Source organism: Merops nubicus, unplaced genomic scaffold (assembly GCF_000691845.1).
Source record: "Merops nubicus isolate BGI_N331 unplaced genomic scaffold, ASM69184v1 scaffold2008, whole genome shotgun sequence".
Taxonomy (NCBI): Eukaryota; Metazoa; Chordata; class Aves; order Coraciiformes; family Meropidae; genus Merops; species Merops nubicus.
The window spans coordinates 1-17,302 of NW_008627655.1; the positions used below are offsets into that span (position 1 = coordinate 1).

At 40.8% G+C, this 17,302-nt stretch overlaps 1 protein-coding gene across 1 annotated transcript in view; it reads left to right on the top strand.

Moving 5' to 3' along the window:
* Positions 1–6,096: 6,096 nt before the first annotated feature.
* Positions 6,097–17,302, top strand: part of CRB1 (crumbs family member 1, photoreceptor morphogenesis associated) — a gene marked incomplete at its 5' end in the record, with an annotated part of 73,993 nt that continues 62,787 nt past the window's right edge. Inside the window, 3 exons of the mRNA XM_008946385.1 lie at positions 6,097–6,681; positions 12,559–12,754; positions 16,125–16,264. Coding sequence (XP_008944633.1) covers positions 6,097–6,681; positions 12,559–12,754; positions 16,125–16,264 — 921 coding nt within the window. The remainder of the gene's footprint in view (positions 6,682–12,558; positions 12,755–16,124; positions 16,265–17,302) is intronic.

Sequence of the window (17,302 nt, forward strand, 5' to 3'; positions counted from 1 at the left end):
GGGACTTTGTCTACCTGGTCCTTGTCCCATGGGCCACCAACTTGAGGGCTGTGAAGGCCTGCCACTGAAAACCGAGGCAAAAAGTTATTGAGTACCTCAGCCTTCTCCTCATCTGATGTTACTAATTCACCGTTGTTTATCACAGGGGGGTACAGCTTCTTTGACCTTCCTTTTCTGATTGAGATACTTAGAGAATCCCTTTTTGTTTTTCTTTGTATCCCTTGCCAAGTTCAGCTCTAGCTGCACCTTGGCCTTCCTGACTTTATCCCTACATAACCAGACAGCTTCCCTGTATTCCCCCCAGGATACCTATTGCCTGTTTCAACTGTTTGTGCAGCTTCACCTTGCTCTTTAGTTCAACCAGTAGTTCATGACTCAGGCATGGCAGTCTTTTTCCCTTCTTGCCTGTTTTCCTGCACTTGGGTATTGAGAGCTCTTGTGCTCTATGGAAAGCCTCCTTAAAGACCTGCCAGCTCTGCTCTGCTCCGTTATTTCTGAGGACTGCCTCCCAAGGGGTCCTGCTGAGCAACTGCTCAAACATATGGATTAACTCAAAACTACTTGCTCTACTGAGGAACGCCGGTTTCCTCATCAGGGGTTAGAACATCTCTGCCAAATTGCTTTGGCGCTTTCAAAACTCCTGCCCTGTTTATGTTAAATTCCCCACTAATTTAATTTTACCCTCCTATGTATTTCCAACATCCTAAAAATTGTTTTGTGGTTTCTGATCACTAAGAAGAATTTACCTGTGAAAGTTATGCACTTTTAGTGCTGATTAGCTATACAAGCTCAATTACCCATGTACTAACAAGATCACTTGACTTAATTTAAATATTTATCCAAGAAGAAAAGATATTACTGACTTTTTCGTGGCAGTTCTTATGTTTAATATTTTGTGCCAGTTCTAGTGAGAGATGCAGGTTTTTGGTAGTGCTGATGAGTTGCCACTAGATGGCAAGCTTTACTGCAAAGAATTTTCTGCCAAACCTGCACCAAAAGGCTTTAACCACGGGGTAAACTGCTGGGCACTAATTCCTCTCATAATAAGATTAACGTACCAATGTTTATAAAGAGGCTGATAATTACATCAAGTGTCAGTCAGTATAAATCCAAATTTTGTTTCCATTTTTCTGATGTTACATACAAGTTTTAAGACTGTCAGAACAAGCTGCTGCTGAAGTGATATTAATTGCTTCAGAATGAAAACAGCTCCTCTGGATATCTGAGCTAGACCATGAAGCCTTTCCCGATTATCCCCCTGCAACTTTACCAAAAACCAGGCTCCCCAAAACACTAAAACATTACCATCCCTTAGAAGTCTTTCTGCAAATCTGGAAGAAAATATTCCTTAGCCATGAGCTCAAACTGAGCCAAGCCTTTGCATCAGACACCACCATACTCTGCCATATCACATTGCAGACCATGTTGGGAGTTCAGCTTACACATGCCATGATTTTCTTCCTCTCTCATTTCCACAGAGCTCTCAATAGCTCAACAGATTCTACATCCTTCCACATCACTCCAGAGCAGCAGGGAGACTGAGTCTCCATGGGGCAGGAAGGGAGGTAGTATGTATAACTTGTCTCAGATAGGTGCTCTAACTAGCAGTTCAGGATCTAAGGACTTTCTGAAGCACTCATTTAGGAACATAATTTTTCTCAAAAAAAATCATGGGAATGTCCTAGTGAACTGCATACCAGTTGATAACCACAGTATGATAATTGCATACCCTTTTTGAGATGCAGTTTATCTGCTGGGGCAAAACCACTGTATAACACCCCTAACAAAAAGTCTTGGTCCTAGCTTTTAAATCACAAGTAAGCCAAAACTCAGCAGTGATTACATCTCTGCTAAGACCTTCAGAACTTTTGTGTTCCTCAAGAACCATATAAATAATAAAAAAACATGGTACAGAGCACTAGAATGAAGATAAAACTCCAAAAACTTTATTGCTTCACTGTAAACTTGAGTACAAGTTGGACAAAAGCATCCTCTAGGGAGTACTGGATTTATATAAATGTCTGTTGGCAGTTTGTGCATAAGAAGTTTGTCTTATAAAAGCTAGAGTATTTGAAAATAAGGTACTAGTTTAAAAAATCCAGGAAAGGTTTTCTGGTTTATGTAATTCCCATTGTGTGTCACCCTGGAGACAAATTGCTTGCCTTCACTTACAGACTGGGGTTTTAGGGTTTGCTTTCCTATTCTCCCATTTTCCATCACTAGTACTGCCTCAGAGAGCTGTGAAGCTATTCAATCAGTGCTCAAAGCTAGTATGCTGCTATCAAAACTGCAGTCTGGCAGATGCTTCCGTTTCTCTCTCACACAGTCCTTAGAACAAATTGAGTTGTTGCATGCAAATTATCTCTGGGAAAGCAGTAGTAATTAACTAAATTGCTTCTCATGTCACGGTGGCCCTAACTGAGAAGCACCTGAATGATTGGCCTCATCTCTTGTACTTTACACAGTACAAGAGTTAGATAACATGATAACCTAATCATAGTTCATTTCTTTCGGATGTGCAATGTTTCTTCAAACGTGCACTTTTAATGAATTTTAAATAGGCAGACTGAAAGGAAAGCTCCTTAAAGTTCTGCAAGCCCTCCCAAAAAATGAGATGCAAAACATTCTAAGGGACATATTTCTGCTCATTTGAAATATAATTAGTAGATTGCAGTAAGCTCCCTATCATCTAGGCTAAAGAAAAGAAATAATGGCAAACCCATGGGTAATACACATAATTAGGACATCAGAACATACACGGGGATGTGTTGAGGAGCAGAAAGGTCCGTGACACTGCTGACTGTGGAGCAATTCAGTACACCATGGCAAATGTCTCGAATTTTGCATTCAGTGAGAGCTGTGCGCTGGGGGAAGTACAACTGACACTGTGTTAGGATGAAATATCTGCTCCCAGTGCAAAACTGAATGTCAACATGCTTGAAGAAGGTAATTTTAAAGGTAAGCTAAAGGAGAAGTGCTATTTTTGTCCTGTTTGCTTCCAGAAAACAGGAGGTAAAGCTCCAGTTCTCCTCCAGCTAATCAACATTTAGCTTGCTTTCTTATTCAGGTCTATCTTAGCCTGCATTAAAGACAATCTTTACCAAGAAAAGGCCATACCTTTTCCAGACATCTCTGCATCTCTGGTATATACAAGCATGGCAACAGGTAAAAATAGTTCAACCAAAAGCTTTTCTCAGGTTTTACTTATAAATTCAACACCCCATAGGAAGCAATCAATCTATTTCTATATAATTATTAAGACCACTGTTAGTTTGCTTTCAATCATGATGTCACTGTTGCTATCAATGTTACTACATAAATCTCTCTTCTGCTCAAACAAGTATTTGACTCAGTAAATTTACCTATTTATGAGCACCAAGTTCATTCAGATGAGCAGTTTTTATTCTCAGAGGCACTACTGCTCCTGTGTCCACCTCAAGTCAGAAGGTGCAATGATGAAACACAGATAACTTTCACAGCTGCCCCATTTTCTGTCATCATAGTGTCAGATGTACAGAAGCTGTCTTTCCTAAGCTGGTAAAGCTTTCTGAAGCTTTATTCCTCCATTTACCCTTCCTATGTAAAAAAAAAAAAAAAAAAAAAGATTAGTTTATATTATGTGTTAAGATATACATTATGAAAGTGCACCGTCATCTGTCAGTTTCTATTCTACAACAATCCCCAGTAGCTGTTTGCTATCCTCAGGTGACCAACCCTAGCTTCCCACTGTCTCAGCCAGACAGGGATCTGTCCCAGAATGTTATCAGCAGTGATCTAGCCTGTTATTGATAAGGATCTCTACATGCTGCTTGTCTTTCAGTGCCCCATCTCCTTCTCTGTTGTGTCTAGCCTCCTGAATCTCAGTTCCAAGAACCAGGAAGAAATTAGAGCGTGATGGTAGATGGGTCTGAATTTCTCCAAGAAGTCCAGCTCATGCACAACACCCTCTCTGCACAAACATACACTGTTCTGCCATTCATTTTCAAGCAACTGCTGTAGAAGACACATACCCTTCATATTAATAAACAAGAATCTGGAAAAAAAAGTATAAACTGAATGCTAATAGAATGTTTATTGGATGCTTATACAGATCACTTAATGCAACTTTCATTCTCCAGCCCACTAGTCTCTCCCTTCTGAATAACTACTTTCTCCCCAATTAGAACATTCAGCTTTATTTCATAAATTCTTGGCCAAGATATGACTGCTTTTTTCCCTTCCTATGATGCAAATATTTTTTTTTTCCTCTAGCAAAAAGCAAAATATTTGTTTACAGTTTTATCTTGATATTTTGAGGAATGTCACATCATGATCACATTACAAGTCTGATGGTATTCAGATGTTCACTACAGAGTAGAGGATTTTTTATAACACCGTGAAAATCAGTTGCAAGAGAAAAAGATGTACTGGGTAGAACTCTTTGTTATACTCCAGATCAGATTTCCTAATTTGATCAGTAGGAATTAAAACTCTATACATGCATTTGGCTTTTTAGGTCAGTATTTACATGGCCCCAGTCCTCTAGGTGGTTTACATCAGTGAATAACTACTTGTCTGTCTTCTCTCCATTAATAACCATGAGGTTTGTTCAGCCATTGTTTCATTTTACTAGCACAGTATTTGAAGGCAACTCCAGAATTTCTTCCTCAGCATTAAAAAGCTTAACCTGTAGATCAAGATGGAGGTCTAAAGCAAACACCCCATTTGCAGTCATCCCTTTGGGTCTTACCATCTCTACAGCCTTGAGTCGGTTTATATGTGAGTAACAAAATTCCTGAACCCCACAGGACACGTGCAGATGATTAACACCATTTCCACTGACCCATACCAAAACAATGGCAAGTCATGACAGAAGCAACACGATATGGGATGAATTTAGTGATCAGTAGAGCCCCATTGCATTGTGTCTGTGCTGCATGTGACCCAATTATAGCACATAAACATACACAAGCTTCAGTCTAGCTCACTTGATAGGGTTGGCATTGAATCTGTGACTGCAGAGAGACTGCCCAGGTCAACACACCTACCTCAGGCACTCGGTATTTGGCACCTTGTTGCTATTACTCAGTATGCTTAACACTGAATTTAGGGCAGCAGGTCTGTAACTACATGCATATGCTAAGCTTATCTGAATACACCCTTTTATTTTGTTATGGAGACAATGAATCAAGATTTAAGAAGTTACATATTTTCATGGCAAAATTCTTGCTTTCTTTTACTAGAAAGAACATCATTCACTACTTTCATTGCTTTCACTCTGTCAGTATTTTTCAGTTGTGCGTTATGAACAATTCTGGTAACACCTTGCTCTTCCTGGATTGGGAAGTGAGAAGTAACAATTGTTATTGTCAGCCAACCTTTACAGCAGCAATGCAACCCCATGTGGCCTTTAATTACTGCCAGGAGCTCAGTTTCTGGAGGGTAAGGAACATGTTTACACCATGCTAGCCATGTCTTCCCAGCCTCAGAGGCTGGAAGGCTCTCAGAGGATTATTTTGAATCTCAGGTGTTTGGGACATTCTTTGTGGTGTAAATACTTTACAGCTGTCAAATTACTATTTATGATTGGGAAGTCAAAATCAAGGTGCGTGGTGGTTTCAACTACTTACTTGAGCTATAACTGCATCCAACTCATTTAGCTTTGTTGAAATATAATAAAAAAACTTCCACCAAAAAAGAATAGAAAGTGATATTGAACTGAAAACTGTGGTTCAACTCCTTTCTCCAGAAAAAAAACCCCTTTGTCTTAAATATATGTAAATGCATTCCGTATTGTTGGATATCTGCTGAAAAACACCAATGTTGTTGCAACTCTGCTCTTAATATAGTGTTAAGCAATCCTGACACTCCAGGCCATGGTTGCTGGAAGAGGAGAGTACAGGAAATTACAAACTACTCATATTTTCATAATTATTTTCATTTTACATTTATTGCCCTACTAATATGCATTGCAGTTACCAACCCTGTTTTCTTCTCAACAGCCAATTAAAGCTGTTGGTTTTAAAGCAAAGTTGTGTTAAAGAGTTGCACTTCTTTCACTCTTGCTTATGTCAAGTGCTGTGAAAGTTCTCAAGATACTTCATGTTTCCTTTCTAGAATCACTTTGCATGAGGAATGATTCCAGGTGCCTGTCAAACTCTTGCCAAAAGAGCTCTACGTGCATTGGTGGTCATAAAGACAATTCTTGCCATTGTTCAGAAGCATCACTAGACAGCGTGGAGGAACTCTGCAATAAAACCTCTGATCCTTGCTCCTCAAACCCTTGTTTACAAAATGCTACCTGTTTAAGCTCTGCTGGAAACCTCAGCTTTACTTGTGAGTGCCCCGCTGGGTATAATGGACCTACCTGTGACATAGCCATCAGCATGTGTGACACAAACCCTTGTGAGCATGGAGGCACCTGCCAAAATGGCTTGGCTGGGCCCACCTGCCTTTGTAGTGCAGGATACACAGGTACACACTGTGAAATGGATTTTGATGAATGCATTTCTGAACCGTGCCTCAACGGAGCAGTCTGCAGGGATGGGGTCGATGAATACTCCTGCTACTGTGTCCCAGGCTACCAAGGCAAGCACTGTGACCTGGAAGTGAATGAATGTGTGTCAGATCCGTGCCTGAATGGGGCAACGTGTCTCAACCAGATAGGACAGTATGACTGCATCTGTCCACTTGGGTACACAGGTAAGTGCTATTAAAACAACTTTTTCTTTGCATTGTGGGGAACCATCCCAATTCACGTTCCATGTTCAACTTCCCCACCCACACACTTATTTAGTCATATCTGTATTACCATCTTAGCTTCAGCTTTGGCACCTTATCATTGTGAGCAAGTGATGTCAGATAAAGAAGGATTAAAGAAATCTCACATTTACCAAAACCTACAGAGCAGTTTAGTTAACCTATGTCACAAGGCTAGGTTAACTTTCCTTTCAATAGAATTTAATGTCTCAAAATGTATGTCTTCAGAGTGCTATACATACTTTTTGGTTATCAGACAAAACCTGTGTTTTACAGGGTAAAACATTAGATCTAATTAGACTTGCTTGATTTGCTAATCACTACAAACTGTATTCTTAAGCCGAGACATTTCACATAAACTTCCTCTCCTCTGCCCTTCCCATAAAGAGAAGTCATTTGCAACTAGAACATTATGTAAGTTAAATAGAAAGAAGAGTATTAACAGATTCCCAAACTGCCCCTTTTTTGATAATCCCATTTTATGTGGCTCAATTTTTAAGGTATGAGTGTGATTTTTCTTGCCTCCCTCTACTGGAGAGCACATAATCCTTGCAGGAGCAGTTCCCTTCCAATTTCAAAGCTATAGTCAGGGGTAGGACTGCAAAAAGTAGCACACTGAATCTTTAAAAGGAGCGAAGGGGAGGCACTATAATGATAGGTTGCCAGTCAGGTAAACAAAGGGGAAAAAAAAAAAAAAAACATACAGTAAAAGGGGAGGAGAGGGGGAACACGATGGGGACGATGACAACCCAGCTATTGCTTCAAGCAATTCAAATAAATAAGGAATAAAAGATGTGGTTTACAGCCCCATGCCCAAATCCCCAGGCAGGAGAGGAAGTCAGAGGTAAAAAGACGCTTTCCTGAGTCTGAACCAGCACTCGCTGGAAGCCAGCCCTCAGTTAATATCACTCATGAGCACACAGAATGTTATTTGAAGGAACCTTGTTACCTCCCTGCCACCCTGCTGCTGCCAGCGGGTGTCTGAGCCTGGGCCAGCCAAGGAGGAAACTACACAACTGAGGGAAAGCCAAAGAGCAGAAGGAAGGAAAAACCTATTAACAACCAGCATGGTTACTCTGCAACGATCAGACTCAGCACAGACCTCCTGTTGTAGTCAGGAAACTGTATTTGTTTAACTGGCACAGTTAGTGGGGTCCAGGCCTGGATCCATAGCCCAGGAGCTCAGTTTGAAAGAGACAGAATATACACCTTAGAGACAGAGAGAGAAGACATAATAAAATAGTAAAGCCCAAACAAAAATACAACACAAACTGCTGGATGAAACTCACTCTGCTCTAGTCACTCCATTTTCATCACCAGATTCTGCTGTTTCCCAGGGTGATGCTCACTGCTCTCACCCAAAATCAAGCGATGTCACCGAGCACTCCACACTCAGCCCAAGCAGACTTAATAAACAAGGAGAGAAGCAAGGAAGGAGAAGAGGTCTAAAATACAAAGCAGAAGAGGCTACGGTGTTTTGACATACAGCTCCCACACTGCTTCCAGCAGCAAAGAGACTAATAAGAATTCTAGCAAGGAGTACCGTTCCTTCAGCAGTAAAACACCAGCTTTTAAAGGCTACTTAAGAAAATGATTTATCAGAAACATTCTGTTTTGTTGTTTTCTGCACCTTGCCGTAAGTTGCACTAAATGCGCAAGCCAGAGGGATTACAGGATGAAAGCCCTGAGGTGTCCTCACTGGTAATAAAGACCCTCATTTACTCTTTCAGGGAATCTTACCAACCATTATTATCCTGGCCTGACACTATGAATTACTGTGGGAAGTCATCCAGCCTCATCTAATTTCCCTATGATGTTAAGAAGGTTACATCTCTTGATATGTAGGTAGAGAACACACAGTAAATCTACAGCAGTAATGTTAACCAAATGCTTGAGTTACTGGCTGCATTTGCTACTTGTTTCATGGACTATGACTGCTATTTTGTGTGATTGGTATGCTGCAGCATTTCTTAAAATAGCTGAGAAATGTCACACATAATTCTTACACAAATGGAAGAGGTTAGAACGCACCAAGAGCCAAAGCCTGGAAAATTTAGCCTGAAATCTGCAGTTTCTATGATAATGTTCTACATGTGTGAAATTATTTACAAGACATGTGTCACGCAGCTGCTAAATAACGAAGCTTGGTTTGTTGAAATTCTGCTGACTACCTTAACCAAGTGCGTTATTTGTACTATCGCACTAATTGCACTTGCTTCTAATTCACCTCAACGGTCATGCTGTAAGAGCCTGCTATTACCCACAGCCAGGTACAGTAATTGCCTTGCTGGGCACTGCTGAAGGCCGTCGTCCATTGACAGCGAACCTTTTAGTGTGAACTATCAGGGGTACTTGTCCATTCCAAAATCCACTCTTAGCCCAAGACAACACAAGGAGAAAGTGTTTCAGTGACAGATGAAATAGGTGCAATGGGCTAGATCCATTCTTTTGCTGTGGTGTAACCATAGCTGGCATGAACTCTGCATGATAAGAGGAAATTATTCCTGGTAGATATTTCTCACGCAGTATTCTTACCAATAACGTATGAGCCATGCAAATATTTAAAGTAACTGCATTTTAAGTCTTAGGAACTTAAAGACAAGCAGAGGTGCTGCAGCCTCCACTGTGGGTTGAAATAGCTCAAATACAGCTCTCATTTCCCAAAAAACTCATAGCAGTATCATTGTGGATGAAGAGCAAATAAAATTGTCCATCCAGCAGCAACTGCCAGCAAAGTTAAAAGCATATTTTCTTCCTCAGCTTCCAGGTTTCAGTCCAGCACTCCTCACGTTGCACCTTAGCCAGCCTAAGCAGAGGATTCCACCTGGGTTATCAGGTCTGCTGAGATTCCTAAGCACAACACTGTGATGCGAGAGGAGCCCAGTTGTATTGGCCACACGCCAAAGCGGTTTCCAATAGAGTTTGTCGGAGGGCACATATATTCCAAGGGTGCTTGTCACAGTTCATAACTTCACAGCGCTGAAACCTTTGATTTGATTTAGCCCCGTTGTTCTCCTCTGATTGTATCTGCCTATCACTGTCTTGTAAGACCTGCAACAACTTACATCTGTGCACACATACATGGACACCTGTGTACAAAGAGGACAAGCCTCACTCCAAGAAATTGAAGTCCTCCTTCTGTCTAGTTTTTGATGAACTCTCTTTCTGTCCCTTCAAAGCTGCTGCCTAGAAAATAGCTGGCACCTTCCACCCAGATAACTGTACATAAGATTGCTGTATACAAATTGAGGAATTTGGAGACAGTCCTCTGTACCTGATGTGCCCGAGCACAGCCCTATGGCACAGGAGTGTGGAAGGGGTCACCTGGATAGTAGTTTCCAGACGTACTAAGAACTTGCAGAGGTCCTCCTGGAACTATCTTGAGCCTGCAAACCTATCTTTGTTTAGTATCTTTGGCCAGAAAGCAGTTTTACAATATATGTGTAGGCAAGCAAGTTTGAAAATCTTGACTGCATTTCTTTCATCCTCACTTGCATTTACTTTTTATTGACTGGGGCTATACAAAGAAGTGCACAGTAGGACCTGTCTGAAAAGTGAGCAGTAAAAGAAATAATCTTAGTTCTTCAAAGAAACCTCAAAAGTTATAAATATCACTTATGCCCACCTCCCAGCCTTTCAATTCAAACCACTTGTGCAGTTCAGTATCTGCTGAAATACTCTGTCTGCTCTAGGACAGGACACCTCTGCTCTTGATGGTGTAGGCCCTTGCAATTACCGTGATGAGGCTTTTTTCCTTCCTGGCATATGATATTTGGCACACAACATATTTATGACAGAATGTTAGACTGAGGTGCAAATGCAGATCAAATCCTTTCATCTCTCTTCTTCACGTGTAAGAAAGCCTAAGAGCAGATTCCGCAGAGGCCGGGAAGGAATTCCCCCCGTTCGCACGGCATATCGCATTGGCTGGGTGCGTCGTACGCAGAGAAGTTCTCTTCTGAGGCAACATTGCCGAAGGCAGGTTACTGGGCTTGATAGATTAAAGACGTGAACCAAAACAACAACACTGTGTTCTCATGTTAATCATCAGGCTGTTCTCAGGCCTGTAGTTTTAAATTTGGCTGAACTGAGGATCAGTTGAACAGGGCTTGTTTTGTCACATGATTTTTAGTGTTCGCAGTAAGCTGTTAACAAGCTCTGGCAGATTTACGGTCACTAGACATACTTCTGCAAACACATTGTTTACAATTACAGTAAATTCACAGGGCAATGACCACAGAGGGATTGCTCACTATAGCTGGCTGCAACGTACATTGCCACGCAGCCGTAAGAGAGCGTTCCTGTGCGAGGGTCTCGTGGCAGGCTCCTACTGAAAGCGGTGGCAGCTGAGCACTGAACCTTCAGCTGGAGGCATGGGACCTGCAGCTTCACCTCTCCAGTGTCCTAGATGTGGTCTCAAGGAGCTATATAAATATATCCTCTAAAACGACAGCAGTAACATTTAGTAACTCCTGGAAACATGAATGTGCACTTCAGTATTCAAACACAATTAAAAATGGTTATGAGGTAACATCCTCAAATGTTGTTCTGGCATTTTAAGATGTCTCCATGTATTTAACCATAATACACTTACTTTTTTTTAACAAAGATGCTAGGTTCAGAAGGGTCAAAATAAATTAGTAATTAAGGAAACAGTGCTAAATATTTGCAGTCTCAGTGTTTTGAGAAAGATCTTCTGAGTCAGAATGTACAAATTTCACAGCAGGACAGAGCTGGCAAAAACAGCATAAAGAATGAATTAGAGGTGAGATTCTAAATAAATCACTAAGATAAAAACCATCATTAAAACATGTCTGTTCCCATCTTTTGAAAGCTTGCCTCATCATCTTGTACTGAAAATTTCACCTCTCCAAAATAATGGAACCCATTCTTAGGGCTTCAGAGTCTCTTTCAAGTAGAAAATTCACCTGAAAACTGTTTATAGTGCTACTGCTACTTCAGTATGCCAAATAAAAGATAGGGATGTCTACTTAAAAGCAGCTTCTTCATTGTAATTTGCCATTTTGCATCTATTTTGTGGCTGATACTGTAGCCATTACAGAAACTGACTTGGCAGGTGAAAATTACAGTAAAAAATATCACTTTGTTACTGAAAGTACTAAATAAGTGCGTAAGCATACAAAATCATGGGATGATCCAAGCAGAGCTGCAAGGCATTAATTATGAAATTTTCTTGATGTCTCCTGGACTGTGCTAGAGATAAGAAAAAGGAGTGTATAAAGTGCCAACAATTATAAGTAGCTGTAAACTAGTATTAGAACTGATTTAGTTTGGTCAAGTATCTCTGAAGAGCAGCTCCAAGATTCTGACCTGTTGTAAACACGGCATCATAGACCTATTTAGTTACACATTGCTAAATCTTAAAAAAACAGTGCAATAAAACACAGCTAAACAGACAGCTTTGCAATGAATTCAAGTAACTGTACAGCTTTAAATGGACTCTTCTGAGGTCATTACTAGTCACTTCTCTATGACATAAATAGGAGGGTAGCACGGTTCGTATAATCTGAAAACTAGTTTGTTCTGTTTCCGTGCTCAAGTTAACATGGGAAGTTGTTAGTCTACCTATTCTTGTGAATAACAGCTAGCTTGTTCTTTTGGAAGCTTCCCCAAGTCCTGAAAAAATAAGTCTTGCAATGCATGTTGAGGGGGAAAGGCCTTTTAAAATGAATTTGTTTTAAAGGGAAAAAACAAATACAGAAAAAAATTATCTGAATATTGTACTTAAAATAATTCTTGCTGAGATCTCCAAAACTACCTCCTAAGTCTGGGGTTTGCTTGTTTTCTTTGCTTTTGAAGGCACAAACTGTGAGCTGGAAATAGACGAGTGCTGGTCGCAGCCGTGCCTGAACGGTGGGACCTGCGGCGATGCCCTGGGGAGCTTCTCCTGCTCCTGCGCCCCGGGTTTCCTCGGCCGCCTCTGCGAGACCGACGTCGACGAGTGCGGCAGCCGGCCGTGCCTCAACGGGGGGCAGTGCGTGGACCACGCCAACGGGTACGTCTTCTGCAGCCGGGTCACGCCAATGCCGGAGGCGATGACCTGCTCTGTGCTTGCAGGCAGGAACGCTGCAAGCGCCTGTGCTGCCAGGTAGCTGATATCATTCCAGACTGTGGATTTCAACCCTTGACCCTGCACTGATTTCAGTTTAAGCTTGAAAAGGATTAAAGAATACAAGTCTGGTGTCAGAGGGCAACAAAGTATTTATGGTGAAGACTGACGAAGGATATATTTTTAATGTTTGTACTTTAAATGCTTGCACGTTGTTTGTCTGGCACCGAGGACTGTCATTTAGAGATGAACGTTGTTTCAGCACTCATCAGACTTTAGCTTCCACAAGAGATGTGAAAATGTATAAAATTGAATTTAACAACAGCAGCTGCCCATGCTAACAGAGAGAAGCATTAGAAAGGAGAGGCAAACTGTAATAATAGTAACCGTAGAAATAGATATCATTAGGAAACGTGTCAGAAACTTTACAGGCACATAGGACAACAGCTCCTTATTCAGAAGAACCTGCATTCCATGGGCAAAGAAGAAAAAAAAAAAAAAAGAACACAAGGCAACAGAAAAGTGAGCTTCTCCAAGCCCTTCACAGAGTTCCAAGCACAGCAAGAGCTCTGGAATTCCTTCACCAATACTGTCTTTGCATACTTAGCATGAGATTCCCAAACTGAATATACATAGGTACAAGCTCAGTCTGAAAGTTCATAAGTGTATTCACCAGTATAAGATTGTCCTCTATTGAGTATTTTCCAGTATTTTATAAAACCGTTTTGAAGATTTTAGTGCTCCAAAAATCAGTTCAAAAGTCGTGTCAGCAAAAGTCATGCTTGCCTTGAATGAGGGGGGGATGAGATCGTGTTCTGGGAATGAGGTTTTGCACAGTGTGGTGACATGACACCAACCTTGTGGAGCTCCTTTTCAGAACCACTGAATGACTCGGAACAGGACAAAGCAATTTACTATTTTCTAGTGGAACTAAAGCATGACAGCAGGGAGAGGGAGGTCACCTTGCACTTAACTGGTTCACAGAAGACCCACTTAGTGACCTGCAAGCCTTTTGAGGATAATGCATGAGGTGAACAAGTGGGATGCTCATTCAGGCCAGACTTAATCCTACTCATTTTTCTCCAACTTTTACAGCTGAGGTATATGTAAGAGCAATTCTAATTGGCTTGTAATACTGCAGGGTATCTGAAGAACAATTGGAGCGCTTACCACATTTGTTACATGATGAAAAGGGTTGGACAACAAAGCAATTCAAAACAGAAGGGTGTCTGGCAACTTCCTTTCTTTAGTGTATTTTTGGGTTAAATGAAGAATTGCAGTCTTTAAACAATAGCTTGCTTTTTCTCACTAATGCTACAGTACAGCCGAGGCTTTTGTGTGTGCCACCAGCTCCCACAGAAATGTGCGAGGCAATGATAGTTTTAGCATTAAAGGCTGTAAATACAAACACCAAACCAAATTCTCTCCCATATTTCAGGCATATCTTCCAGTGATGTTTCATGAATGCAACAAAGTAGAACTTGGTGTCTTAAAAAAAACGGTTTCACAGTATTGAACATTCCTTATTTAAACTCAACAGTTTACAGAAGTGCCTTAGCTGGACCTACAAAACCTGCTGTGTGCAGGCACAGAGGATACCTCTGCATGCTTCAAGCCTTTTTTTCCGTAGAAAATATTCCCAGATCCTCCAATGCTCTTTTGATTGCACAGGAAAGAACATCTGCATATATTGCTTTCTGCATATTATGAGAACATCAAACAAGAAGCCCCAAAAATATGTTAGGTACAGTACCAAAGAGTACCACTCTTAATAGAAAAAGGCATCTGCTTGCTCAGTCATAGCCTGCCCACAAGCAAGGCACTCTCCAGAATTCTTGAAGGTCAACAACAATGTCAAATGCTGAAAGACAGCTGAGAAAAAAGGCACACAGGTGGGGCTTCACATTAAGCAGTGCTCCGTGATTCTGAACCAAAGGGAAAAACAAGCACAGACTAAGGCAGGAAAAAAAATCTTTACCACAAAGCTGAGCAGCACCAAACCAAAGCACATGGAGGATATGTGTGAAAGATGTAGCAGAAGAAAGAGATTTCTGTTTTGAGAAATTTTTTTTTGTGTTTCAGTCTTCCTCATTACTTCTTATATGCTAAATTCAAATGCCCTCTGGTCTAATTCATCTCTGATTTTGATTTAAGAATAATCCATACACTGGTAATAAACTGGCCTGCCAAAAGTTTCTGCTTATGTACACTTAAATAGTGCAGTAAAATGTTTATGCTTTTTGGTCTGTTAGACTGCAGGAGCCAGTTTTCCTCTGAAGTTCCCTTATGTTCAATGGCTTCACTTTCTCTCCACATATTTACTCCAAGTCTAAGACTTAGATATTAAGCACAGAAGTTATCAAATTACACCTATCAGCAAGATTCCCCAAGACTTCAACAGTATAACTAGTGCATCATTTTAATGTTAAATAAAACAATGTAAGAATAAATTTTTGTTTATGATAATTATTACTAGAGAAAGATCATCCAGGCATGCACATTTAGCTTAGTTATCTTGCAAAGGTCTGTCTTTTCTTATGACATGTACAAGTTGACCTTATAACTTAAGACCTAAGCATAGGAGTTATGTATTTTAGCATATTAGCTCCCTGTGGGGAAAAAAAAAAAAAAAAGGCCAACAAAAAAAAAAAAATGCAAATGACCCCTCCCAAATGTGTTACTGACTACCTGCACATTGTTCATTTAAATATGCTAGTTTGTTTGCTTCTAAACCCATAATATTAACAATGCTATCAAAAGGAAGCTCATATTACTGTTTTTATGGGAGCTGCTGAAGCAATTGAAATTTTTGTTCTAATCTAAAAATAAAATATCACTTAGTTGAATTCTCTAAAGAGAATATCACTTAGTTGAGGAGCAGAAATTGCCTTTTTCCCCCCCAATTCAATTTCTACCAGTCCAAGAGAAAGGGACACTAACACGCCTAACTGCATCTCCCCTTTTCACTTTGTGAATAATGTTAAGCCTACAAAAATCACATTGGAAATAAAAGACATTTAAAAAAAAAAAAAGAAGAAGAAGAAAAAAATAATTCTTAGAAGTAATGATCTGTCAAAAGCAATTTGAATTCACAAGCAGGTTTTTTCCCCAGACAAAACCACATATTTCAGGAAAAAGCTCATTGTTGGTTTCCAACTTCTGTGGTTTCTCCTAGAGCACCAGATGGTGGTCTCAAGCCTGGACTCAACTGTGCAAGCTGCTAGCCAAGGCTACACAAGAAGCCTGTGTGGGTTTGGGAACAAAGCCCAGATCTCCTGGCTTCTAGCTAGAGTGAACATTCCATTCTGTGTTGCAGGTACAGCTGCAACTGTACCGGAACTGGATTTATGGGCCTACACTGTGAGACCCTAACTCCCTTGTGTTGGTCACAACCATGCTACAATAACGGCACCTGTGAGGATAATGCTGACAATTATACGTGCCACTGTTGGCCAGGTAAGCTCTAAGTTCTCCTGTAAACACTCTCTGTCCTTGTGTAGTATGTATGTCCTTTTTTTTTTTTTTTTTTTTTGTGGATATAATAAAAGGCTGAAGCTGCATAACCTTAAGAATAGTCTATGGGTTTGTGTTTAGATGGGCTTCACCTTCACTCATCATGAGTCAGAGTCCTGTGTGTAAGGTACTCTCTCTTCCAGCTAGGGATTGATTTCCCTGGAAAACAGAAACAAGCAAAACCAGAAGTGCCAGTATTATGCAGCCAAGACAGGAGATAAGTCAAAGTTGGGATCCAAGTCCCAGTTGCTTAATACTTTAAGCCACAAATCACTGCTGTGGCTCACCGTTCTTTACTCTTCAATAACATGACCTTTAAACAAGCCCCAAAACTTACATTTCAATGCAAGATGTTGCCTGCTTATAAATAAAAATTAAACTAGGCATTACACTGCAAAACTAGTCTCCTTCGTATCACCAGTGCAAGTTCTTCTGTCTCTCAGTGTGGGGTGAAACATGCAGGGCTGTGTTCTCTTCTACCAGCAGTGCTCGCATATCCAGCCTTTTGCTAAAAGGCTCCTACAGATCCCGTGGGGACCCAGACCCTGTGTTCTTGAGAGACTTTGTGAATCTTTCAGCACATGGACTAACTGAAGAAGCCCCTCTAAAAAGCTTGGTGTCCCTGTCCTTACTGAGGATGCAGGAGCACAGCGCACTGTAGGGAGGAAATGCCACAGTGTTATTGAGCTACATGGTTCTTAGTGCATTAGAAATGGAAAAAGTAGGCAGAACCTTTAGCATTTTCCAGAAGCTGGGGAGTTTTGTGGCACTCCAAACTCCAAATAAAGCACTTTACAAGCGCTAAATTATTTACGTGCCCTGTTCTCGTCTTGTAGGGAGGTGATGCAAAAGAGAAGAACTTCACACAACTTGAGAACATATCTATGCCACAATCAGTGCTTTGTTATCCACACAGATCTCTACATTACTTCCTAAAAAACCCTGAATTCTGCCTAGCTCAGCTGGCCGATGCAGAACCAC